At 36.7% G+C, this 27,666-nt stretch overlaps 1 protein-coding gene across 1 annotated transcript; it reads left to right on the forward strand.

The window, feature by feature from the left end:
• The first annotated feature begins 3,675 nt into the window (after positions 1-3,675).
• On the forward strand, positions 3,676-27,666 carry LOC117920380 (protein fluG). The gene is made up of 18 exons (XM_034837864.1): positions 3,676-4,069; positions 5,050-5,301; positions 5,689-5,756; positions 5,857-5,972; positions 6,049-6,154; positions 6,417-6,573; positions 6,669-6,764; positions 8,685-8,733; positions 9,718-9,989; positions 11,247-11,419; positions 12,089-12,209; positions 12,287-12,339; positions 12,419-12,548; positions 13,193-13,338; positions 23,437-23,625; positions 24,730-24,962; positions 26,006-26,148; positions 27,232-27,666. Exons 1-18 carry the CDS (start codon positions 3,905-3,907, stop codon positions 27,292-27,294), a joined length of 2,532 nt encoding a protein of 843 aa, XP_034693755.1. The 5' UTR covers positions 3,676-3,904; the 3' UTR covers positions 27,295-27,666.

Genomic DNA, 27,666 nt, shown 5'->3' on the forward strand with positions numbered 1-27,666 from the left:
ATTCTTATTTTTCACTGAAAACCTCGTTACTGAACACCTAAGACGATAAATATGATTATTTAATCAACATATAAGGTTATGCTAAAAGTAATAGTTAGATAATAAATTTTACAAATATTACTTTTTATTATTTCAAATATTTTAAAATTAAATATAATCTTCTTTTGATATTTTTATTCCTTTCAATTGAAATGCATTTTTATCCAATATTTATGGAGGTCATTCTCGTTTTTATTGGATCATTATTAATAAGTTTGAAATGAATAAATTTAAATATAATTTTACCAGGCTTACATGAGTTACATCCCACGTGATAGCGGATGGTAATTGCCAATCCGTAAGAGTGGCACTTGCGGTGGAATTAAGAAAAATGAATGTATTATTTACTCATGATTCAAGGACATGTAATATTGTACATTTTTCTAACTCCAATTCTCTTCAACGACTCATTTGAAATATAATTTATATATTAATTACTTCTTTCTTTTTATCAATCCTAATTTGTAAATTAGACGACAAATTAGAAATATTTCCTCCTTAAAAGTAGATTCTTGATCGCCTTCCAATTTTATCCCGTCAACTTAAAAGGAAAATAATAGTAAATGTTAAATATTAGAATTTTTCTTTCCCAATAAATACACCTTTTTTATTTTAGGTAGTGTTTATTTTTTTACTTAATTTTAAATAGAATCTTAATGCTTAATAGTATTAAATATTAGATTGTTTGTTTTTGTAATATTTTATTTCTATTAAGTATTAAAAAGTAAAGAAAAATCATTATATTTTTTTTTTCTATTTAGAAAAAATTTCATATTTTGGCTTTTTCTATTTATTAAAAAACGTGTAATAAATCATGAAAAAAATAGAAAAACAAACGACCTAAATTCTGAAAACAAATTACTTTAAGTAAAAAGCCAAAAAAACAAACATCACCTTAGTCAAATATATTTATTCTTAAATTTACAACTTTTTCTAAACCATTATTTCTTAAATATTACATATCTTTCCTAAATATTATTTTTAAAATAATTTAGAAATTTCCTAAAATAATATATATTTTTTAAAATATAAATATTTGACATTGTATTATTTCTTAAAGGGTTTTAAATAGTCCTCAATATTTCTTCAAGGAAAAAAACTTACACAGATTTTTAATTTAGGAAGATTTTGCACTTTATTATAAAAGAATTATAAAATATCTCCCTTGGTATATATGTTAACAAATTTTTAAACAAATAGCATTTTACTAAAAATAAAGATATCTTGCTAAAGAAATGAATTATGCTTAAAGGAAAATGTTTTTAATTTCGTTGTGGAAAATTAGAGAAGTAGCCAATGTGGATGGATCTCTGTGAAAGCTGAGCTGCGGGCGGGTTACCACTCAGGTGTCTAATGGGTAAATGGCAATATAAATATTTCACCCTCATTGGTTTCGATGTGGGATTTGATCCAGTTTAAAGTGTAAATATTTAATAAAGATATGAAATGTGATAGACAAAAGTGTCATGTTATTTGTTACCTAATCAACCCATATTTTCCTTTTTTTTTTTCATTCATTTCCGTCATCTCTATATTTCTTACTTCAATTCTTAAAATCCAAGTCTTTACTATCTTTGTCTCACAAGTTCACCACAACGGTCGTAGATCATCTCAACCAATGGGCTAGTCTCCAATCTTTGACTGATCTTCTTATTCCTAATTTGTTTTCAAAATTTTAAAAATTCAATAATATAAAAATAGATTGTTATTTTTGAAGATAAAATTAAAAAATGATAAAGTTAATTTTATAAATATTTAAAAAATAAATAAATAAATTAAAATATTTAATTTGAAAAACGAGAATAATAATAACTTTCATAGGCTTGCTAATCATTTAAAATAAATAAATTAAAAATGAGGTATTAAAATTTATTTACCATTTCACATTTTGATCTGTCCTTTTAGAATAAAAATGAATTTATAGATGTTTTTCTTTAATATTTACCCTATAATTCTTATTTTCATTTTTCCTTTTCCTTTTTTCTTTTTTTTTTTATATCTTTTTTTGGTAATATCTCCTAATTTTGAGAAGAAAAAAATATTTGAAAAACCCTAATTTTGTTTGGATATCCATTACATTGAAAACGTTTTTATGTTACATTTTTATTTATTTATAATATAAATAAAATTTATTAAAAGTAATTCAATTTTAAAACAAATGTCTAACCTAAACAATTTGAATTCAACTCTGAATTTAGAAAAATGAGGTGTGGATTAGACCTAGGTTGAATACATTAGGTTAGAGGACGAATTAGGTTGAGTTCAAGTTCATTGTTTTTTAATTCAGGTTAAGTTCAGGTTAGCCATTAACCCATCCAACCCGTTCAAGTTATAGTCTTTTATGTATGTAGTTCCCTCCTTATACCTAATTGCCTCTTCATTGTAACCAATTTGATAAATATATGTATCTCATTGTGTTAGTTCATTAATAAAAATAGTTCAGTAATAAAAACACAAAGCATGTTAAATTCAGCCCACAAAAACATACTCATCCACCCCAAAAGAAAAAAAAAAAAAAAGGTAATTACCACCCCTCCCAAGGCCAAGGTGCCCACAAAAACAACTTGTCGGTTATGGAAAATTCAAAACCAAATTGGATAAAGACTTAGGCAATGGTTGAATCTATCAAATCAATTCAATCTTGAAGACAATGAATTTGAGAAAATGTGTAATAACCTGCTCAAATGACCCTCCCTTAAGCATATATAGGTAGACAAGAAGTTTTTGGAAATTTTTAGAGCAATCTACCTTTAGTCATTGGTAGAATAATGCAAATTAGACATAAAAAAATGAGTGGAGTTAGCGTGTAAATATTCATATAGAGTTTTATAGAAAACTTTAAATTAATTTATGAGGGGAATCTTTGTGGGCTGCCTGTAAATAGGCGATGACCTTATTTGACCAAAACACCTGTGTATCTTAACATAACAAATTAAACATAAGACTTCAAGTGTCTTGAATTATTTAAGTGTTCAAATGATACTCACATCATGCATGAATGTCTCTCTAATCAACTTCCAAGATTTTGAAGTCCTAATTTAATTGAAGGATTTGGTTTATGCCAATAATTCATTTTCTACATTTGAATAAATATAAGAGACACCTATACACCCCAAACACACATCTACATAATAATTAGATTCATGAACATAATATAATAAAAAAAAACTCAATATAAAAAATATTATTTTTTAGTACATTTATATATATTTTTTTATATCCCCCGATATTATTGCATTCCCACAGCTTTATATTAAAAAATTATTATTTTATATTCAAATGCAGTGTACCATATCTGTGAGTATCAAAATAGACTAATACCATGCCATTAAGATTCGCTAATAAAAATGGGATTGTTCTGACTTTTGGACGCTTCGTCGGCTACGTTGAAAGGCCGGCACGCCATAGCTACTTTGTTTTAATATTGGTACTGCAAATGTAATTTTCTCTTCAAAATGCCGAGGGCGTTTACGTCAGACAGTTAGACTATTGCAGAGTGGAAACAGAAAAGTCAAAATGTCTCGACAAATTCCCATTCTAATAAAAATTTCCCTATTCATAAAAACCATTCTCATTTTTTCATCATTACTTTTTACATTTATTTGCAAATCTATACCAGAAAAATATTGTAACAACTAATAAGTTGGAAATTTCAAAATTTCAAACTCAGTCGAATATCTGCTGATATCCAGGTGTTGACATGGTTGGAAATAAAAAATTGGAACCGATGATGCGCAGAGATATCCATGCCCGTTAGAATTTCACAATATTAGAAAAAAATAAAAATTGGAAACTCTTAGAGAAAGCCTACCTGTTCAGTTCAGCAGACAGGAGCAGTCGGCGAAGAAAAGGGAGAAAGAAAGAGATGGAGAAATACGCAGAGCTGCGGGAGGCAGTGGAGAAGGTTGAGTTAGTGGACGCCCATGCGCACAATATCGTCGCCCTCGATTCAGCCTTCCCTTTCATCGGCTGCTTCTCTGAGGCCAATGGCGATGCCTTATCCTTCGCAACCCACTCCCTCTGCTTCAAGGCAACCCCTACTACTAATCCATCATTCCGCGTTCTCCTGCTCTCATCTTCCATCTATACTTTTTCCTAAGCTTTTAGATTTACCATATTTCGATTGGATGGATATTACCATTTGTCTGTGTATGAGTGTACCCATATGCATAATCATTTATTCTTGGTTTCTTTCTGGTTAATGAAGGCTAAGAAAAGGCATCAGGATTAGGATTCAAGTTCGTTATATTTGTTACATAAGCACATAAGACCCTATTGAATTTCTAGGAATCACCAAGAAGGCTGGATTCATCAGTTTCTTTAGACCCTATTATATATATATAAAATTCAATAAATTCTTTATGGATTTCAACTATGAGGTAAGAGAACCAGTATAGAGTATGATGTCGTGGTTTGTGATCTTTGCATATTGTTATTAGGGTGTGATTTCGATGCATGAATCATTTGATATATGTATCACTATTGTGTCATCGCAATTCCCGGTTTGTTCTGATGAAATAGAATATTTCTCAAGAGTGTTTGGTTCCAATTGAATTCAGCTTTTATTTTTATGCCCAAATTGAAACACAAATATAAATAAGATATTAACTCGTACTGTTACACTGCACCATTATCCTTCAAATTGAGTTTCTGGTTTTCTTTTTTGGTTGCTGGTGGGTGTTTTGGATAATTTTAAAAAGCATGTGTCATCTATGGATCAACTTCTTGACACATTTTAACCTCGTTCCATTCATCATGTCATCCTACTTCAAAACAGTGTTCCAAGCTTGGAAAGGGGAGAGATGGGTAGTATCAAATTAGCAACTGGGATACAACTTTCCACCAAATCTCTTTGAACTTAGTACCAAAGGAATTCTTCAAGCACTCTGTTTTGATGACATTTTTGCAAAAGGGAAACAATAGATGTTGTAACTTGCTACTGTATGTTAAGAATTTCAAATAGTGGCTTCTGGGGCTTTTATTTTGATGGCACTGGTTTGTTCATGGCAGAGAAGTTTGAGGGAGATTGCTGAACTGTATGGCTCCGAGGTATCTTTGAGTGGAGTTGAAGAATATCGTAGATGCTCAGGGTTACAATCCATTACTTCAATTTGCTTTAAAGCTGCAAGAATTGCTGCTATACTGATTGATGATGGAATTGACTTTGACAAGAAGCATGACATCCAGTGGCATAGGAGTTTCACACCCATTGTTGGTAGAATATTGAGAATTGAGCATCTTGCAGAGAAGATACTTGATGAGGTGAGTAATTTTGGTCTGCCTACTTTTATGGTTACAAGTACTTAATGACATAGTAATCTATCATTAGCTTGCTCTTTTTGTTGCAAATGCATTTTATATGATGCTGTGCATTGTCCTATTTCCCAGTGATCAGAAAACTTTAGATTCAGTTCTACTCTAGATTTAGAAATTTATAATGACCCAGTAGTTCTTCCCTTTGGTTTTAGCATTTTTATATCAACCTCAACCTTTAAATTCTAGACTTATGTTCTGTGTTCATTGATATTTATTTTTCCCTTCTTTTGCATTAATGGGATTTCATCTCAACTTCTCAGCTAGAATTGTTCTTTTAGATACATCAAATGATGGATCCATAAGCTTTTTGTCCTCCTTTTTTTGTTCTTTTAGGAGGCGCCAGATGGATCTCCATGGACATTGGATGTCTTCACTGCTATCTTTGTGGGAAAGTTAAAATCATATCCTCTTCATATTTCATAGTGGATTTCTTCTGCTAGTTGTCAAAATATGTATTAAAATTTGATTCTTGCTTCTTTTAGTTTCCTTATCATCTGTTACAGTTGCTGATGGGATCTCTGGCTTGAAAAGCATAGCTGCATACCGTAGTGGTCTTGAAATTAATACAAATGTCAGTAGACAGGATGCCGAGGAAGGTCTTGCTGAAGTTTTATATGGTGAGTTTCCCATTTGAACAGAGGTTTCATTGTATCCACCATATAATATGTTAATCAATCCCTTTCTTTTCTCCAGCTGGGAAGCCTGTCCGCATCACAAATAAAAACTTTATTGACTATATCTTCACTTGTAGTTTGGAGGTCGCTCTATGCTTTGACTTGCCAATGCAGCTACACACTGGGTAATAGAAAGTTTTAGAATTGTTGAACTATTGTTTCACCTTATGCTCTTTTGATGTCTTAGGAAATATAGGAAAAAAAACTGGAAACTTGGAAATTTTAACAGGACAATGGAGTGGCTATTTTAAGCTTCCAAGTTTTCATTTTGTTGCCTTATGATCAGCAATCAAGCAAAGCACTAGGGCAGTCTGTTTCTCTCTGTACTACTTGGTTATCTTTTTCTGAATACATTGTTTCCTTCTTCCTTCATTTTCCTGCTGTTAGGTTCGGAGACAGAGATTTGGATTTGAGGCTGGCCAATCCACTTCATCTCCGTACTCTTCTTGAGGACAAGAGATTTTCCAAGTGTCGTATAGTGCTTTTACATGCATCCTATCCATTCTCAAAGGAAGCATCATATCTAGCCTCTGTTTATCCTCAGGTAAAATATTTGGAATTCAAATAAATACTTCTTGGAAATGTATTATGGTGTTGAGCACAAAATTTCCCATACAGATAAAATACCTTCATTTTCAGGTCTACCTTGACTTTGGTTTGGCAATTCCCAAGCTTAGCATCCATGGTATGATATCTTCAGTCAAAGAACTTTTGGAGCTTGCTCCAATCAAGAAGGTGAGTTCTTATGCATTTGGGAGTATATAGTATAAAAGTTTATTTAAATAATTGTTCAACAATTATGATAGGCTTAGGAAATCCAAATACTAAATTAATATTTTCATAATTGAATCGGTCATTGAATCGGAAAATTTACTGGTTCATGGTTTAATGGTCGGATCAGTGGTTGAATCGTGGTCGAACTGGTGACGTAATAGATGTATAATTTGTAAGATTAAAAAATAATAATAATTCATTCTTTATATTTGATGTTGTTAAATTAAATGGTAAAGATAAATATAAATGTATTAATAATTTAATATTTTGAATTTTATTAAATAAAACACATAATATTTTAAAGAAAAATTATAATATTTAGTTTTATTTACATGTCCAAAATTGTGTATCTTATTATTTTATAATTTTAAAAAATGTTATATTATTTTCATAAATATTATTATATGATAAGTATAATTATTTAAGGGTTTTAAATAATAGAAATTTGAAAGAAGCATTACTTTAATATATGATGTTTTACAATAATAGTTAACAAGATGCTTTCATATCCCAATAGTCTAATCCTTAGGCAAGCAAAAAATATTTCTACTTCCTACATAAATCCTACATCAGAAAGTCATAAGCTACGCAATAGAAAACATAGGTATAAATACCCCTTGGAACTCTGGAGCAGAAACCAAAGGGGCATGGGTCAAAAGCATTTGGCCCAATGAGGCTTGACCTGTTCTCCTTATGGGCCAGAACCAATAGGCCCAATGATAAGCACTCAAATATTAAAAATTTTTGAAAAAAATAGGCTTGAGTGGTTCCTGGAGAACCAGCCGGTTCATGCGGTTTGACAGTTTGACCGTTGGTTTGAACGGTTCAACCCTGGTTCGATCCAAGAATGGTTCAACTAAGGTGACCGGACCGGAGAGGCCGCCAATCGATGATCCAATTGGTCCGACCAGCCGATTTGATCCAATTTTTAAAACATTGTACTAAATCTCTTTAAAACAACTTTGCAATATTGGAGTTGGTCCAAGTGGAAAGAGAGTTGTTCCATTTTTAAGTCGATAAGGGGTGAGGCACATTTATAACATTGAAACTCATACTTCTAACAACATTTACACATTGTAGGCATGCATCATTACCTGTACGATTGGTCTTGAGTATGGATCAAACCTGGTGTCTAGGTGTCATTGATACAGGAAGAGTGCAAAGATTTAACTTATTTTGACTAGATTAATAGGGATTTATGGAAAATTCAGAAAGCATATGCTTGGAGGTAAGTCTTGGATTACCTATATTTTTCTTTTGTTAACACATTTAACTTATCTAATAGTTTGAAAAGTTTGTGATGGGTTTAAGTTCCTATTTAGGATATAGAAGGATGCCTCATCCTTCTAAATAGGGAGTTTATGTAACGAATCATGATTTAGGTTTGAGTATTTCTTCTCCTGCAACTTCTTCACCAGAATTATGCAGCTCCTTCACTACATTTCATTTGTACAACAAGATAACTGATTTTCACAATTAAACCTGAACACATTTTGGAAGTTCAAATAACAGAATGTGTATTTTCTCAGTTATTGTATTCATTTATCTCATTCACAATCCTGTGGCAGCTAGCATTTTGTTTCAGGTATCTTCTATATTTATTTCTCTATATTCAAAACACTCATGATTTATCTGATTGAATTTATGAAGTTGCTTTAGTTATGAATTTTATTTTATCTATGTCATATCAATATGCATTAGCTTCTAGCTATTTGCCTTAATGCACATTTGGTTTTAAATATTTGCAAATTTCTTCACATGTATGAATACTTTTGGAGGTAGGATTCTGCAATAATGTCCAGAAGAAGGCCAGTAGTAGACTTTCATTGTGTATTTAAATTGTCTAGTTTGCACCACTAACACGTATGGATGAATTTTCAGGTGATGTTCAGCACTGATGGGTATGCATTTCCTGAAACTTTCTACTTAGGTATCTTTAACTAATTGTCTATTAATACAATATCCAATCTTGATGATAACTCTAGTTTCAGGATTTTATGCAATGAATCAATGCCTTGTTCTATGCCTTCTATTCCTTGCATTCAGAATAGCAGATTTCTGACATCAATTTCAATTTTCATGTTGCATTTTACCCACTTATGTGCAATGATGCTTCTGAGAAGCCTGGTTTTCTGGAAGCTAGCAGTCATCACCTGCCCCTTCATACATGTTAATATGGCAAGGAAAATTTAAAATTTATGAACCAGATGGTACAGTAGCTCTATGGTGTTAGTAATTTTAGAGCGACAAGGATCTTGTATTAAGCTTGAAATTTATAGAAAACTTGTTCCTTAGAATGTGACTTTGGATTGTAGAAGAATAAATGGCCTCCAATAAGATCTATGCAAAGAAATTAGTCAGTCCTTTGTCATAACAAAAATAACTAATTCACATCTTGTGTCCACAATTTATCATATTTTTGGTAATTTCTTGGTCATATCATGTTTGAGTTTATTTCCTATATTCTCATACATTATATTGTAAACCCTGGGTATTATGTCAGGGGTCTTTTTGGCAGTCTTTTCTTTCTTTTCCTTTCTTTTTGGTTCTTCATTGTTCTTGTTTGTTATTCAAAGGATTCTGCATCCTTCATGCCATATATTTTATCACTGTTTTTTGTGATAAAATCTTGTTCCTCGTAAATGAGGGTGTGATAGTGTTGATGTAAATAATGAACATGTAAAAAATCAATGTGAGAAGCATTGCTATCATCCATCTTTTGAATTGAGTTGTGAAGTTGTAAGATACTACTGGTTGAAAATCAATTCTGTGGATATATTTTCTCTGTGGTTAAAAGGACAATCAGGGGATATATCTTTGTGTTGGACTTACAGGGACAAAGTAGGTATGTCATTAATCACTGAAAAGTTGCACTCTTTGTGTTCTTATATTATCTACTAAATTTATTTGACAGGTGCAAAGAAAGCACGTGAAGTTGTCTTTACTGTTCTACGAGATGCATGCATTGACGGTGATCTCTCAATTCCTGAAGCTGTGGAGGCAGCTGAAGACATCTTTGCTAAAAATGCAATTCAGTTTTACAAGCTAAATGTAGCTATGAAGTCTATTGATTTGAAGAATGCTATATGCCCTAAGCTCATGAGCATAGGCAATAATTCCTCACAAAATGACATCACACTTGTTCGCATTATCTGGGTTGATGCTTCTGGGCAGCAAAGATGCCGTGTAAGTTCTCTCCTTATTTTTTTTATTTTCCTTTCTTGTTTGTTTGTTTCTTGTTTTCTCTTTTTGAACAACATGCTGGTTAGAGCTTTGAAAATTAATTGCTTGGTGAAATTAATACTGAAATACCTTTCCCAGAAAGTAAAAGGGTAAAAGCATCATATGGAAGAAAAATCAAGCCATCCATGGTACAGCTTTGTTCATTATCGAATATTCATGAGCAAGTTGAACTTTCTGAGATCCTGAAAATGAGAATAGATCAATGTGGTTTTGTCTACCAGTTTCAACAAGGCAATTAATGGAGGGAAGCATGAATGATTTAAAACCGAAGTTTGGAAAACATAAGAGTTATCTGGAAGATTAGAAGGTTTTGGAGTGCTAGTGATAAAGACTTGGATGGCATTAAAAGTGGCAAGTTCTTTATTTGTCAGATATCACAATAATTAGGGAACTCCACAACTGAAAAGAGATTCTTTAAACTATTAGAGATTGAATAATTTTAATATCTTCCCCCATCTCAGTTGTGTCAAATTTAGAAGCAAGTTGTTCTTTCATGAGATGATTACTTTATGCAGTGTCTTTTAATTATAGGGATGTGAAGACAAACACCTTAATGATGGAAGAATAAGAAGAACTAGGTTTGTTAAGCTACCAACTTTTTTAAAAGCTTAAGCTGTTAGAATATAAGCTCACAAAGTGTGCCACGCTAACACCCTCGTGCAATCCCATACAAACACATGGAGAGACAAAGTAGCAGTTCTGGATTATTTAATCATCTCTATTCCTACCTTGTTAAGCTACCAAACTTCTCTAAAAGCTTTAAGCTATTAAGATATAGACTCACAATGTACACCAGGCTACACAGTTAAAAATTGGATTTGAGTCGTAGACTAGGCAAATTCCTCTCTTTCCTCTATTGTACTCTTCCCTCTTTTGCTTGAGCCAATCCATCTTTAAATGTATAATGTCCTTACGGTAGTGTAGAAAGAAAAATGACAAAAGAACATATTTGCTTCCATTAGACAAAAGTTCAGGCTTGGATTTGTAACTTCTCTAGAATAATCAACTGGCTATATTATTTAAAAACATAGACAATATTTTTCAGTCCTTAAGAATTCTCAAACTGTCCGGGCGTGGTGTGTTTATTATTCTTATCACAAATTGAATAATTTATGTTCTATATTTTGTAAAATCCAATTTGTTTGCTAAGGTGAAATATAGCTTGACTTTCCGTGCAATTGTTGTATATAATTGTTTCAGGTTGTGCCAGCAAGACGCTTCTATGATGTTGTTTTGAAGAATGGTATAGGTCTAACGTTTGCTTGTATGGGAATGAGTTCAGCTATTGATGGTCCAGCTGATGGGACCAATCTGAGTGGAGTGGGTGAGACCAGACTGGTTCCTGATTTATCAACCAAGTGGAGAATTCCATGGTACTGAATAATTTGATGCGGCTTTCAATGTTCCTCTGCATTCCTGGATGTTTCTATCTACTCTTTGTGGTTGAGTTTTCCATCTGTACATTATCTTATGTTTATCCCTTTATTCTATATCCCCACTACTGGTCATTGAATATTGAAAATGGAAGATGAAAACCCTTTATTCGTTATCTCCCTTTGAATGAGGTACGGTCAAACAGGGATGCATATGTATCATAATAGCTGCAATTGTCAAATCATATATCAGATTGTCAATTTTGTGCTTCTCTTTGTCTTGTATATGATAGGATACCCTTAAAATTTAATGCAAATCTGAAAGAAACGGAAAAATATATGCAAATGATGCCTAATGGTTTGGAAATTAATACATTCTGAGTAAAGTGCCGATAAATCATGTAATCGGATAACTTTAAGTTTGTTCTCGTATTTTACAATCATAAAATTTTGTAGTTTCACTTGTTTCATGTTCATTTGCAATTCTGTCAGTATAATTATGCATAAGCTCATTAATACTGTATAAATCTACTGAGTACTGATGAGTTATATATCTACAATTAGAATTTATAGATTTTAATGGTTATTGGATGAGACCATTTGAGCTGGAAACATTATGTTATTGTAACTGAATTTCACTGATTTTAATGCCACTTCTTTTCCTCATAGGGCAAAACAAGAGGAAATGGTTTTGGCTGACATGCACCTTAAACCTGGGAAACCATGGGAATACTGCCCAAGAGAGGCCTTACGAAGGATTTCAAAAGTTCTGAAAGAAGAATTTAACTTGGTAGTGAATGTTGGATTGTTTATATCTAAAATGTGAAATGCCTTTATTGTTCCCTTACCAATTTTTTAATTGTTCAGGTAGTGAATGCAGGCTTTGAAGTTGAGTTTTATCTCTTGAAGAGGATACTAAGGTATGTGAAGCTATCTTCTATACCTCTGTATGTTAAGATTCCCATGTCACTTTGCAGTCATTGTTGATGGTCTCTGCAGGGAAGGGAAAGAAGAATGGGTGCCATTTGACTCAACCCCCTACTGCTCTACATCAGCATTTGATGCTGCATCCCCTATTTTTCATGAAGTTCTTGCTGCTCTCCAATCCTTGAATGTTCCAGTGGAACAGGTAAAGAAGAAAATTTGTTGTGCAGATACTTACATGAAATAATTTTTCATACGTATTTACTTCATCTTCATTAAGCTACTCAAAAGTTTTATTATGGAATACTTCTCTATTGAACTTGAATTCTATTACTATTCCATTTTCTTCTTCTTTCATTGTTTTAGCATGAGAGTTAAAAGTCAACATATAGTTGCATCTTATAACCATAATCATGAGAAGGAACTACTTAAGGTGTTCCCTATGAGTGGGCATTTTACTGGATCCAGTTGCAGGGAAAAATTGCATAGATTACCTAGGGATTCATTGGAAGTGATGTGTTGCATCCACATTTGGTGCAGTGAGAAGTAAATAACATTTTCCCCACTATGGCTATCGATGAGAAAGCTAATTCCAGTGGAGAAGGTTTCATTTAGCAATGTTGAACATAGTTACACCAACAGGCAAAAGAATGAAAGTGTTAGATTCCATAGGGGTATAAATATAACTTGTCTGCAAACAACTAAGAAATGGAAAACATCAGATACCATAACAGCTGTGGTCGTTGATGCTTAATTGACTGTTCCATGCTTTTTCTTTGTTTTGATCTCTCTCTTCAATTAAAATATTGCTGACCTTTGCCAACTCTTTTGGCTCTTTAAATGTTGTAGCTCCATGCAGAAGCTGGGAAAGGTCAGTTTGAAATTGCTCTAGGGCATACAGTTTGTAGTTGCTCTGCTGACAACTTGATTTTCACCCATGAAGTTATTAAGGCCTGTGCAAGGAGACACGGGCTGTTGGCAACCTTTGTTCCAAAGTAAGCCTGGTTTTGTTAGAATATGCTAGATACTTGTTTTCTTGTATGCAGAAAGTTATAAATCTTAATTAAATTTGATCCATGTCTAATCTCTCAAATTTTTACTTTTTTATTTTTGAAAAATTTATTTTTCTTTGGGGGTCGGGGCTGGTAGGGGCATGTGGTGTAATACGAATTTGGGGATGAATATACTAGTGGAAAATAAAAGTTTCATATTCATCACAAGGGTATGAGTTGCATGATTTATTTATTTATTTATTTTTTTTAATAAGCAACAGCAGAAAATATATAAAGAAGGCCAAAAGGCCGCACCGCATACAGGAAGTATACAAAGCAACCACAAGGCCAAAAAGCCAAAAAACAAAAACACCTCACCAGCCCTTAAGGAGTCGCAACCCACTCCAAAAAGCCTATAAGCGAAGAGGACTCCTCTCCCCTATACAACTTAGCCCAACTCCACAGACTACTTACAAAAGACCTCTTGAGAGTCTGAATGGCCAAGAAACCCCCTCTAAAGGCTAGCCTATTTCTTTCTTTCCAAACCGTCCAAAATATACATAACGGAATGGTCTTCCAAATCTTCTTCCTCTTTTTGCCCACAAAAGAGCCCCGCCAACAGAACAACGCCTCTCTAACCTTCTCTGGAAACACCCACTGAACCCCAAATAGGGCAAAGACGATATCCCAAAGGGTCCTACTCACTGTACAGTGTAAAAGAATGTGATTTACATTTTCCTCTTCACACCCACACAAAAAACAACAATTTGGGAGCTGCCACCCACGCCTTTGCAGCCTATCCAAAGTAAGAATTTTTTCCCAAGTAGCCTCCCATGCGAAGAAAGCCACTTTGGTCGGAACCTTATCCACCCAAACATTTTTTCCCGGAAAAACGCAAGAACTAGGGGCTGCCAGCAGATTGTAAGCTTCCCGAACCCTAAATCTGGTAGAAACCCCACCTTTCCAAAGCACACAGTCCTCCTCTAAACTTACTCTGATGTCCCTTAGCAAAAGGAGCAAATCTTCTATAAGCACCAGCTCCCAGTCGTTAGAGTCTCTAATCAGCCTGATATTCCATCCTCCTTGGCCCAGCCTTGGGTCCCACACATCATGCACCAGCTCATTACTGCCCACTGCCAACTCAAAAATCAGGGGGAACGCATTGGACAGCGCGCCGGTGCCGCACCAATGATCAGTCCAGAACCTGATCTTATTCCCCCTACCCACCTTGAACTTCATGTTATTCCAGCACCAGCTCTTCTCCTTTAAGATCTCCTTCCAAACTCCCACTCCAAAGGGCCCCCGGGCTTCCTTAGAAATCCAGCCACACCCCTCCATCCCATGCTTCACCCCGATTACCTTCTTCCACAAAACATCCTTCTCAACGGCAAATCTCCACACCCACTTGCCCAATAAGGCCCTGTTCAAAAGCCCCAACCTACTAATACCAAGGCCCCCCTTCTCCTTTTGAGTACACACCACCTTCCAATTTATTAAATGAATCTTTCCACCCGAATTTCCCCCTCCCCACAAAAAATCTCTTTGTATTTTCTCAAGCCTTTTAGCCACTGACTTAGGCATTCTAAAGATGGACATTTGATAAATGGGAATGCTTGCAAGGGTACTCTTGATCAGGGTGATTCTCCCACCTTTGGACAGATATTGTCTCTTCCACCGGGCAAGTCTTCTTCTCATTCTCTCCTCCACCCCATCCCACGTGGACAAGGCTTTGTGCCGGGCCCCAAGGGGCAGCCCCAAGTATTTGACCGGGAAGCTGCCAATTTTGCAACCTAACTCCACCGCCATTTCCTCCATATTTTCAATCTCCCCTACTGGTATCAGCTCGCTCTTGGCCAAGTTGATCCTAAGCCCAGAGGCCGCTTCGAACCACGCCAAGATCCATCCAAGATGCGTTAATTGGTCCTTGTTGGCCTCACAGAAGATAATAGTGTCATCTGCAAAGAGCAGGTGTGACACCATAATCTCCTTTTCTCCCCTACCTCTCAGCCTACACCCAGATAAGAAGTTTCCTTGCACTGCCCGCCTAATAAGAGCACTCAGCACTTCCATGCCCAAAATAAAGAGGTAGGGAGAAATTGGGTCTCCTTGCCGCAGACCCTTAGAACTGGCGAAGAAGCCTTCAGGGACCCCGTTGATAAGGACAGAGAATTTGCCGTTGAAAAGCACCACCACATCCACTCCATCCAGCGCGGCCCGAAGCCCATCTTTTTCAAGACCCTCATAAGGAAGCTCCAGCTGACGCTGTCGTAGGCTTTCTCAATATCCAACTTACACACCATCCCCTTAATATTCCTCTTCTGCCAATAGTCAACCACCTCATTGGCTATGAGAGAGGCGTCCATAATTTGTCTTCCCTTTACAAACGCGTTTTGATCAGCCGAGACCACCTTATCCAGCACCAATTTCAGCCTATTGGCCAAAACCTTGGCCATAAGCTTGTACAGCCCCCCAAGCAAACTGATAGGCCGGAAGTCCCCAAGGTCCTCAGCACCTCCTTTTTTTGGGATGATGACCAGAAACGTGGCGTTCAAGCTTTTGGCAAAGGACTTTTGATCGTAGAGCTCCTTGAACAGCTCTACTATCTCCTCCTTAGCAAACTCCCAACACGCTTGCCAAAAGCCACAGTGAACCCATCCGGGCCTGGGGCCTTATCACCATTCATATCCATCAGGGCAGAGAAGATTTCTTCTTCAGTAAAGGGAACCTCCACAGCTTCAGCATCACTAGGGTCAAGCCTATTAAGAGAAAGACCCTCTATGTCGGCTCTCCACCCTGCATCTTCCCTCAACTGGTGCTGAAAGGCCTTGACAATCCCCTCCCTCACCTCCTGCTCCTCCACCAAATCCACCCCATTAATTTTAATTCTGTCCAAAAAACTGTTTCTCCAGTGGGCACTAGCCATCTTATGGAAAAACCCAGTGTTCTTATCCCCTTCTCTAAGCCAAAGCTCCCTAGACGCTTGCCTCCAATGGGTTTCCTCCAATAGGACCCATTTCTTAAAATTCTCTTTAGCTTCATTTTTCAGATCCATTTCCCTATCTGAGAGGTTTCTGCCGCTTTCCACCCTGTCCCAAAACTCAATTTGCCGGAGGGCAGAGCTTTTGTTCACTTCCACTCTGCCAAAAACTTCCCTGTTCCATATTTTAATTTTCTCCTTCATCTCCTTCATTTTAGCAGCCAATCTAAGGCTAGCCCTTCCTGCTCTTTCTACTCTTACCCCTCCTTGCCACCAATCTCGAAGCAGCTCCTTAAACCCTTCCACCTTGAGCCACATATTTTCAAACCTGAATGGGGAAGGACCCCGCCTCATCCCACCCCCCTTCAACAGAATAGGGAAATGGTCGGAGGTAGGCCTAGGGAGCCTACACTGAACAGCCCCCCTGAAGGTATCAAGCCACCCCTGAGACACCAGGAAACGATCCAGCCTTGCCCAACTCTGATTACCCCTACCTCCACTCCAAGAAAACACACCCCCCTGCAAGGGGAGGTCAATGAGGGCAAGGTCATCCACCACCTGGGCAAACCTACGCATTGCTCCATTAAGGCTCCCCTGCCTGCTCCTATCTCTTTGGGATAAAGTGACATTAAAGTCCCCTCCTAAGCACCATGGGTCTTCCCAAATTCCCCTAATCGCACCTAACTCCTCCCACATCTCCTCCCTCTCCTTCCTATTACACGGCCCATAAACTCCCGTAAAAATCCAAACCCCTCCATCTTCAACATTTTTCAATCTACAAGATATAGAAAAATTGCCCACCTCCATCTCCAGCAGCTCCAAGGATCTCTTATCCCAGCAAACCAAAATTCCTCCCGCTGAGCCTTGAGCTCCCATAGCCCCCCAATCAATGAACCTTCCAGAACCCAGACTCCTCACCACCCCCTCAGTCATAGTCTGAATTTTCGTCTCCTGAATGCAAACTAAGTCCGCCCTTTGACTCCTAATCAACGCCTTGATCACTTTCCTTTTAGAGCTGTCATTAGCTCCCCGAACATTCCAACTAACCAGTTTTATCTTCATGATACAACTGAAGACTGCCCCCTCTTCCTTGACCAATTCCTATCTGCTTCCTTCCCCCATCGTAGTTGATGGAGCATTCAAGCCTCTTCAATTCCCTCTCAAATTTCGAGTTATCTAAGAGAGATTTGCTGTGCACTTTTTCCCTTCTTCTTCTTATTTTGACCATAAAGTCCAAGATGTCCTTCTCTAAACCCACTGTAGAGAACCCCAGAAACTAGCTGAATCTTGCTAGCTCACTCTCCTCCTATTTGCCCTCCCTCCAATCTCTACTTTCTGGCGCCATCACACCAACCGGACAGAGATCCTTCCCATTGGATTCCGTCTCGTCATTATTATTTCCCAAAATTTGCCAGCACTCCACGTTCTGCAGAGCTGCAGGCGTTCTCTCAATCACCCTCCGGTCCGTATGTTCCCATTGAGAAACATCCATAGCCACCCTAGAACGGTCGTAATACTCCCCCAATGGAGTCCGACCAGAAAAAGAAGAAGGGGGAGAAGGAGAAACACACACCAATGGCCCAAAGAAATTAAGGACGTTCCCGTACCTCGAAGCCTCTTCCAGAAGAGCATCAGCCATCTTCGAATTCCCCTCCGCTCTGTTCTCCTCAGCCACTGGCCTCCACAATCCCTTCATCACTAATGACCAAGACTGATCAAGGCCTCCCACAGGGTTTGGATCAGCCCCTATATATGGACGGACCATCCTCGACTGGGCTTCGTCCGCCTTAGGTGGGCTTCGAATACCCAGTCCAACCCCTTTAATCAAATTCGGGGCCCGCCCAACATCAGAAGACGGCCCAAGACCGGGCGGCCCAGGCGCACTAGGGAAGGAGGGCCCAGCATCTTCAAAAGGCCCAAGAGCCCTCTGCATCACCAGCCCGCCTGCTACATGGGGCCCATCCTCCTTCAAGCCCGAATCCAGCACCGCCTCCGGACCCGACCCCGAGGTCTGGCCCCTCGTCCCATCGTCAGTCTGCAGCCTGACCTCGAGACTTGCGCCACCTACCAACCCCCTCACGCGCCCCCCCGCGCGTGCAGGGACTTCACCCCCGTCCTCGCCTTCTGCCACAAGGAGACCTTTGCCCTTTCCTTCCCTCGCCGTCCTCACAGTGGGTTTGAGTTCCCACCAGAGTGTAAGCTCATAGCAGACCTCCTCTGTCCGCACTTCCACGACGTTGGGGGGCCTCTCCTTGTTGAGCTTTACCAAAATCCTTGCCCATTGCATGTCTTCCAGCGACTCCGTCTGTGGGTCGATATCTAGGAATCCTCCACATGCATCCCCTATTCTCTTCAGGGAGTCGTGATCCCAAAGCGAAGCTGGCAGCCCCAGAACACGCACCCAAGCCTTGCGCCTCTGTTCCCCTTCCGACGTACACCCACTCTCAGGCCTCCATATTTCCAGGCTGAGAAAGGATCTCTCGCATGAGAAACCCCCAACTCTTAGGGCTTTCTCTGCTTCGTCCCGTTCCTCAAACTCTAATAGGACTTTCCCCCTTTCCAATTTCGCGATTCCTAAATTACCCTTCAGTCTCCAAAACTTCGCCAATTTCATCCCCCAGCCTCTCAAGTCGTCCTCATCCCCTGAGCTAGGGTCCCAACTCCCTACCAGACAGTGGGCCAATTTCCCCAAAGCTCGGCTCATTCCCCTCTGCCGAAGATTCGCCCTTGCCGCTACAGACTTCATCTCCTTTGGTTGCATCACAGCTTCCACAAAGGATTTCTCCATTGAAGCCCTTAGGAGCGCCGCACCCTTTTTCTGAGAGCTCTCGTCGCCGACGTTACACCCCAGCCGGCGCAGCATCTCTACCATTAGTACCCAGCCATCCTTATCCCCGTTACCCTTCGGGATAAAGATACTGAACCTTTTGTTTCCCACCTCTGTGACCCCTACCCGAATGAATAGCCCTCCCTTATTTATGTCGCGCACCATAAAGAAGGACCTTCCGCTGTCTTTCCACCTCTTCTCCCAAAAACCGTTTCCTGCTTTCTCGATACAGGCCTCCAGACCTTCGACGAAACACCCAATGCTGTTCGATCCCATCCTGATCCACGAGGAGACTCCCCCTTTCCTTTCAACAATCAAGGCTTGCACCTTGCCTTTCTTTTCCTTTACCTCTACGTCGAACCATTTCGACTCCACACCAAAGCTTCCCTTCTTAGCCCTGCTTCTAACCCCCACGAAGCCATCACCTTCTGCTTCATCCCTTAAGTCTCCCTCTAATCCTTCTGTAACGCGCCGCTCGCCTCGCTCCCTCCCATCGCTTTCACCCTCTCTCACACCGGCCCGCTCTCTCACTCTCTCGCTCATTTTTTTTTTTTTTTTTTGAGTTGCATGATTTATATAAATACTTATTTTATCATTTAACATTTAACGTCCTTGGTATCTATACAAAGATATTGAAAGTTTAGATATTCATTCATGAAACTACTACCTTGGGGGGGCGGGGGGGTTGTGTGGTGTGGGGTGTGGTGGTTGAATAGGTAGTCCTGTTTTTTCAGCCAAAAAATTGATTTTTTTTTTTTTGACAGTATAAGTATTCTTTGATCAATATGAGATATTAGATATCATGACCTAGATCAATCCTACAATAGACATGTGATGTATGTGGAAACCACCTCCAAAAATCTATAGAGGTAGAAAACCACGAGTCTCAATCAACCATAAAGTAAATCTACTAAATATGAAAACCAAGTACACTGATTTACCTGACCCTAATGCAACTTTCTCCTAAAGGAATTACTTTACCCAGCACCTACACTTTGCTTTCACATCCTTGATGTGACATCTTGTGCTCTTTAGTGGACACCTCAACAACTTGAGGCAATGTTATCAACTCATCAATGCCATTCCATCGAAAGGACTTTTAAGTTTCCAACTAAATTGATTTTTGAGAGTTTAGGAACTATGGTGAATTAATGAAAAAATAATATATTGTTTTCTTTTAGCATGTGTCCTTCCTCTTCTAGGGTTATGAAAAATATTTTTCCTTTTATAAGCATAAAACCCTAATTAGAATACAATAGGAAGCTTAATAAAGCTGGAAAGTGAGAGAACCAATAAGGAAACCAAATTTTTAAACTTCCTTAAATTTTTTAGACTTCCATTTACATTAAATTCAATCATTAATTTTTCATTACTTAACCAGATCCAAAATCACATACCTTAATTTGATTTACGTCCTTCAATTTTTAGTCTTGCTCTTCAAGCCAATAAGTCCTTTAAAAGTAGTGGCATTGGATCAAGTTCTTTTAGAACAAAACGTGAACATAATCTAGCTATGCTAGTACATTAATAGATATTATTTGGTATCATTCTTTTGCTTGTATCATACATGTCACCTCGCCTAAACTTGCATCGCTGATTTAAGTAGCAACTTAACTGTTAAATCATGCTTGAATTATAACCAGAAAACAGCTAAACTTTGTGGTTTAGACTAGGTAGCATTTATCTGTTTAGGTTAAACTTTTACATCTAGAGAGATTTTGCATGTGACCATGGGCTCTCATTCTGAGGGCGTGATTTTAAAACCTCAAAAAGATATTTCTCTCTTTAAAACAGGAAATTCTAAATCTCTTATTGCAAATTATATTGTGCCCTATCCAGCCTTCCTCTCACTTGTCTTGCATAGTATATTTTTATTAATGACCATTTTTCTCCTCCACATCATTTATGTTGGATTGGTGAACTATTACAAACATCACTTCTTCATCTCATCATATGTGGAGTAATCTTATGTCCTAGTTGTAATAATAGTACTCCTGGTTGCCCACCTAACCCATTCAACATCGTGGTCTTGCCTACATGTATTTTATGGATCTCTCTCTATCTCTGTATCATCTTGAACTCTTTGATATCTTGTTTTTTAGTTGTATAATAGTTTGCTTTTTGTAGAATTTCTGATTTGGAACAAGATAGTAACATAATATTCTGGAACCACTTATTTTAACGACTATGCTTTATTCTTGTAGGCATCAACCTTTCTAGGTCCTTTTTGAATAGAACCAAGTGCCACAAGGTGGTCGCTTGAAGGCTCCCATTGGCCAAAAGATCTTAACTATCTCCCACCTCTTATCCATGCAATTCACCAATCTTTAATCCTGTAGGCATCATCACCTTTTTTGGTCATAAACAAAAAGGTATTACGTGTAAAGGAAGTTATATGCGACAAAAGATGAGGTATCCTGCTATCCATGAAAATGCATAGCAGAAGAATGCATGGATCATCCTCTTTAGTTTTCCTCTTTATGGATCAAGAATCAAAGCACCAACATAGTTACTCCAAGGTACTGTAAAGTACCCTATGACAAACCTATGTTATTCACCCAAAAGGGAGAGTGAATCAAGTGATGGTATCTTTTCTAACTTTTTGCTAGTTTATACTTTAAACACAAGGTATATGGATGTTAAGCAAAATAAGAAGTAATGAAGTAAAGATATCAAGACATGGAGAGTGCAAACAATGATTTTAATATGGTTTGGCATGCTCTTATGCACTTGCACGACCTCAAGCTCCAAACCAAGCATTAAGGTCCACTAATCAAAAATCCTTGAAACCAAGGATTCCTTCTATTTTCACTTAGTTTCTAGGTATAAATGGATCTTTACAATCTTATAAGTGTTCTTCTAACATTCCAACTCTCTCACACAAAAGCAATAAATGTAGCTTCAATGAAATACAAGAAATAGCTTTGTAACTTAATTACAAAAGAAAAATAATTGGTCTTCAAGATGCAATAAACAAGTTATGCAAATGAGGGTGTAATTGTACTAAACATATCTTGAAATCTCAAAGTAGAACAACTAGAATTATTTGTAGTTGGTATTCATAAATGTTCAAGAGTCATTTAAATGGATTTCTTCCAAAATAGGGTGGTTAGACATAATTTTCTGATGAACCAGACGACCACCCATCTAGTCGTTGTGCGTTGATTGCTTTTGCCGATGAATATTGAGACTCAAAATGTTTGGTCAACGACTGCCTGATTGGCCACTTGCTCACTTGATAGGTCATCTTTAGACTAAAAGTGCATCATTTGAGCAACCAACCCATGGGGGACAGTTTGATCAATGGGTCAACCTCCTAGTAGACCACTTAAGTTGGTTTCACCAAAAATAAAAATGCGGCACAAGTATCTTTTGATGACTCAGATTGGTGCAGATTGAAAACTTAAGATTGAAAGTCCCTTTTTGATGACGAAAATGTGTCAAAATATAGGATTTCAACCTTGTATGGATGAACTCAATTTATACAAAAATTTATCAATAAGGCATAAATAATTCTTGTAAAAAAATATTTTGAAGAGTTGATTCTTTATTGTTAAAAGGGACTTAGTTTGTGATGGTCTAATTTTAAGGTATGGTTACCCACACTACTTGAACCTTGACTTGGTTTACAAATGAACCTATTCTGTTTATAATCTTGACAAGGCCTCCTCTTGCATTTTTAGCTTCTTAATGAAAAAGCTTTCTTCTTGAGAATTTTTAAGAGTATTGCAATTAAATCTATTAAAAAATCTCAAGACAAGGATTGGATTTGCTTCATCAAAATTGATTTTAAAACTTTGGGCTAACACTTGGCCTTGGAGCTTAACTGCCTCCATTCTTCAATTCATGATCTAATCAAAATTGCATTTCAAGTATTTTATCTATTGTTGAATAAAAAATAATTATTAAGTTTTGATTGAGGGAGGGTCTAGAAGGAGTTAGGTAGGTCACAACAATTATATAACAAAATGTTAAATCGTGTGCTAACTAATTTGGTCTAGATTGACAAAATAATAAAAAACATATCAAAATTCCTGTGACTTTCTTAGTCCACCCAATTATGCACATATGTGATATTTCTCCAATTATTGAAATTTGAAATTTCAAAAATTTGCTCAAAGGTTTAAAGTGGTTCCAATTGTAACTGTTTTCTTTTGTTTTGATGATTACTTGAACTGACTTAGTATGGTATGAACTTGGAACCTTATTCACCTTTTTATCTGTAGAATTGTCTTCTCTAACCTACCAAACCTATCTGTTTCATTGCACAACATAACATTTCCTTCTTATTTTTTAGGTACACATTGGATGACATTGGGTCTGGATCCCATGTGCATATCAGTTTGTGGGAGAATGGAGAAAATGTTTTTATGGCATCTGGTCAAGGCTCTCGCTATGGAATATCCAAGGTTGGAGAAGAGTTCATGGCAGGAGTTTTGCATCATCTTCCTTCAATTTTGGCATTTACAGCACCAGTTCCAAATAGGTTATCATCTTTATCTTTGAGTAAATAATTCATTGTTACTCTTTGCTAATTTTTGTTTATTTATTTTCATTTTTTAAAAAACATACACTAGAATTGAAATGGATATACATATGTAGAACTAAACATTTTTCTCCAATGCTTTGGAAGTATCTAGTTTACTTATGTCATTTAATATGCCCCATCCCTACCTCCATAATGCCCAGCCATTGGTCCTTGAACGTTGAAAACTGATTACTTCTGGCTCAATTTGTTTATGTTTAAGTCATCTCCTCAATGATTACCAATGTTTCTGTCAGGTACCTCATTTTATTTTATGATTTTTTGAAAAGTAAAACTAGTTATCATATCTATCCATATTTTTAGAAAATTAACAGATGTGTATAAACACCGTAAAACTCATAGAGTCTTACTTGGTGGAGGCTAAATTGTGTTTCAAGGGAAAACTTTTTAAAATTATCCCCATTCTTTGTTAATGTTGAGGAAAATCTCTCTTTTAATATCCGGTTCAAGTTGTCTCCATTTGTTAGTTTCCATTGAGCATGAAGCAAAGCACATTTATTAGATATTATCTGAAGCTGTTACTATATTAAAAATTTATTCCATGACAATGTTGTCTATTGCATGTGCAATTTTTCCTTTGCAAACTTAGTACTTCATTAATATGATTTATGTCTGGATTTTTCAACAACTTTGGATTTGTTGAACCAACAAAATATTATTTATAACTTGGATCAGTATATCAAAGCTCTGTAGATTGAAAGGTTTCATACAATATATTATATGAAAACAACTCGTTAAAAAGGAACTTCTTGTCAGTGACATTCATTTTGTCATCATAATCATTTTTTATACTATTTTTCCTGTAGTTCTCTATGTCCTCAAATTTTGTTGTTTAGTTTTTCGTATTTTGGAGGATGAAAATATTATTGGAATTGAAGTGACTGGCCTTTTATGGAAGATTGCTGCATTGTGGTGGTGGAAATTGTGTGTGATATCATTTGGCTTCTGAACTTCATTTTGGATGTATATCACAAATAAAATTCAGATTTTATACTCTTATACTCTGTTGACTGTTATATCCTGTTTGGCTTTTTGGCCTTGTAGTTATGATCGAATACAACCCGATACATGGAGTGGAGCATACCAGTGTTGGGGACAAGAAAATAGAGAAGCTCCATTAAGAACTGCATGCCCACCAGGAGTTCCAGATGGTCTTGTGAGCAACTTTGAGATCAAATCATTTGATGGGTGTGCAAATCCACACTTGGGGTTGGCTTCTATAATTGCTTCTGGTATTGATGGCCTTCGGAAACATCTTCAGCTTCCTGTACCTGTTGGTAAGATTATGTAAACTTTGATACTAAGAAATGCTTAAGATTAACCATTAGTAATATCTTGTAACATGAAATTTAAATTTTTATATGACCTTGGTTTTTGATACATCATTCACCTTAAGATGGCCACATAAATATTATGATGGATTCCTTTCCATCTCAACATTTTCCTTCTTAATCAGAAAACCATGTGTGCAGTTTTCATCCTTAATTACCACTGGTATCCAGAAGTGTGAAACATACACATCATTCTCTCTAACTAAAATTCTAGCACCTGGTATGGCAATCCCCACAGGAATGAACTAGGAGGTAGATGTGGGTTCTCAAAAAGTACCCAATGCACATGTCTGTTGGCATGTACATGGTATTGAAAAAATTTGTATCTCCATGAAGCATCTTAAGGGGTTATTGAGAATTTAAAACTCGTTCTTCTAATATTTTATGCTAATCTCCGTTGTAAAAAGATCAAGAAAAAATATGTGGAAAATCCTAGATTTACTTACTGAAGCCTTTTACTTGTTAAAGCAGTTCTTGTCTGGAATTTTCCATATGATCCTAGTCATAGACTCTCCAAATCAGTGCATCTTTTCTACTTCTGAGTCTCAAATGAATTCTGTTCATCATCACATTTTATCTAAGAGAGGCAGAAAGTATTTTCTGATAAGCAGAGATCAATGTCCTTTAATTACCCCACCTCAACTTTTACAACCTCTTCTTTGAGCTTGTATGATGTTCACTTAGTGAAGTAACTCCTCAGACCTCGCCTTTGATTATTAGGTCATTTAGTATCTAGCAAGGCTAAGACAGGTGATTCTTTGCTTCAGCATGTCAGAAGTTGTTATCGTTGAAGATCTCAAAAGCAAAGAATGAGTCAGCCTTTTGTGTTAATTTTAAGACTCTGAACTTTCGATTACTACCATCTAACTTTTGATGACTGTTAAATGTTGAAGAAAGTTATGTACCTTTTTGAGTTGGTAGTATGCACTCATGTTGGAAAAAAATGATACTGTAAGCTGACAGTTTAATCATATCACTTTATGAAACAGATGAAAACCCTTCAGATCTCAGTGCAGAACTTCGAAGATTGCCAAAATCACTTTCTGAATCGTTAGAAGCTCTTGGGAAAGATAATGTCATGAAAGATCTAATCGGTGAAAAGCTTCTTGTCGCCATAAAAGGAATTCGCAAGGTATGTTTCAAATATGCTTCTGAATGTTGTTCTCCAGATGTGTTTGTTTCTGATAAAAAAAAAATGTTGTTCTCTAGATGTTAAATTATTAAAGGATTCAATTTGGATGAACAAGATTGCCTTGTAATCAAACTCTGAAGGTGAACTTTTCTTTCTCATGGAAATATCTGTTGAAATGATTTGAGTCCTGAGACTTCATGCATAGGCTGTTGGAATCATAAAGTATTGATTAGGTCTTGGAAAGCTCTTATTACACTTGCTCTGATACAAGTGAAGACTTCTTTCTGGCAAGTTGACACCCTTTTTTTTTTTTTTTTTTTGAGGTTACACAGTTTGAAGATATCCTTTTATTCATTTAATTCAAGAAAACTATTTTCTAACCAAGGTCCTTTTTGCCCCCTGTTTTTGTTGGAGTTGTAGCTGGTGGTTTTTCCTTCTTAAAAGAGAAGTTAAGAATTTTAATTAGTAAAGTTGGTTTGAAATTAGATCATATGGTGTTGTTATCCTTTTTATCTTTGCTGACCTAATTGCATGATTCTATCAGAAACTTGTCAGACTGCACTGGACTGAACTGTATGCAAGTCAACCCTTACGATAAAAATCTTATCATAAATAAGCATGTTTATTACTGCTTTTCCCTATGAAATCTCTTGTTGTAATTTTTGAAATTTTTTTTGCTTCCTTTTTCTTATTGATTTTGTTCAGTTTTGGTTTTACAACCGACTTTGGAACTTCTCATGAACCCTTTTTTTTTTAGTACTTCCCAAATTCTGAATTATTCTTGGACGAGTAAGTCCCAAAGCTCAAATTTGTCAATGATCATAACTATTTTTACAAATTTCATTGTCTTCAAATTATTCTAATTCTAGATCACTCTCTTGGAAGCTAAGAACAGATCAGCACAGATGCCTTAAACCCCAGAATTTTTACACTCCTCTAACCAAACAGGATTCCTGATTACAATTCAAAACCAACTTATTTGGATCAAAAAGATTGCAAATAAGAAGTGGTTGCCCAGAGTTTGATTCAGAATTTCGATTTAAAGGCAAATTTGAATACTGAGCATCATTTTTTGTTTTGCAGGCAGAGATCAATTACTACTCGCAGAATGTAGATGCATACAAGCAACTTATACATCGCTATTAAGTTGACTATTTGATGTGCTGGCTGAGATGGATGGGTAGTCTCTCAAGTAGTAGGCTGCACCAAAACTACATGAAATTTAACCACAAATAAGATGGATCGCTTGGGGGTCCATTGTACACCACAGGGTACATTATTGGTTTGGATTAAAACATCTAATACTTATGATTGTTATTTTCGGGCAAGCTTGTATGTGGGTATTTATAATGGTCTGGAATAAACAAAACAGTTGGAGATTCAGTAAGGAAATAATAGCAGCAACAGCAAGCCTCTCATGCACATTTATAATGTTGCCATAGTCTCCACTCTCTGTTTCTTAATTGGCTGCCATTCCTAATCCTAGCAATAAAAGTAGATCAGCATGCATTTGTTTTA

Source organism: Vitis riparia, chromosome 8 (assembly GCF_004353265.1).
Source record: "Vitis riparia cultivar Riparia Gloire de Montpellier isolate 1030 chromosome 8, EGFV_Vit.rip_1.0, whole genome shotgun sequence".
NCBI lineage: Eukaryota > Viridiplantae > Streptophyta > Magnoliopsida > Vitales > Vitaceae > Vitis > Vitis riparia.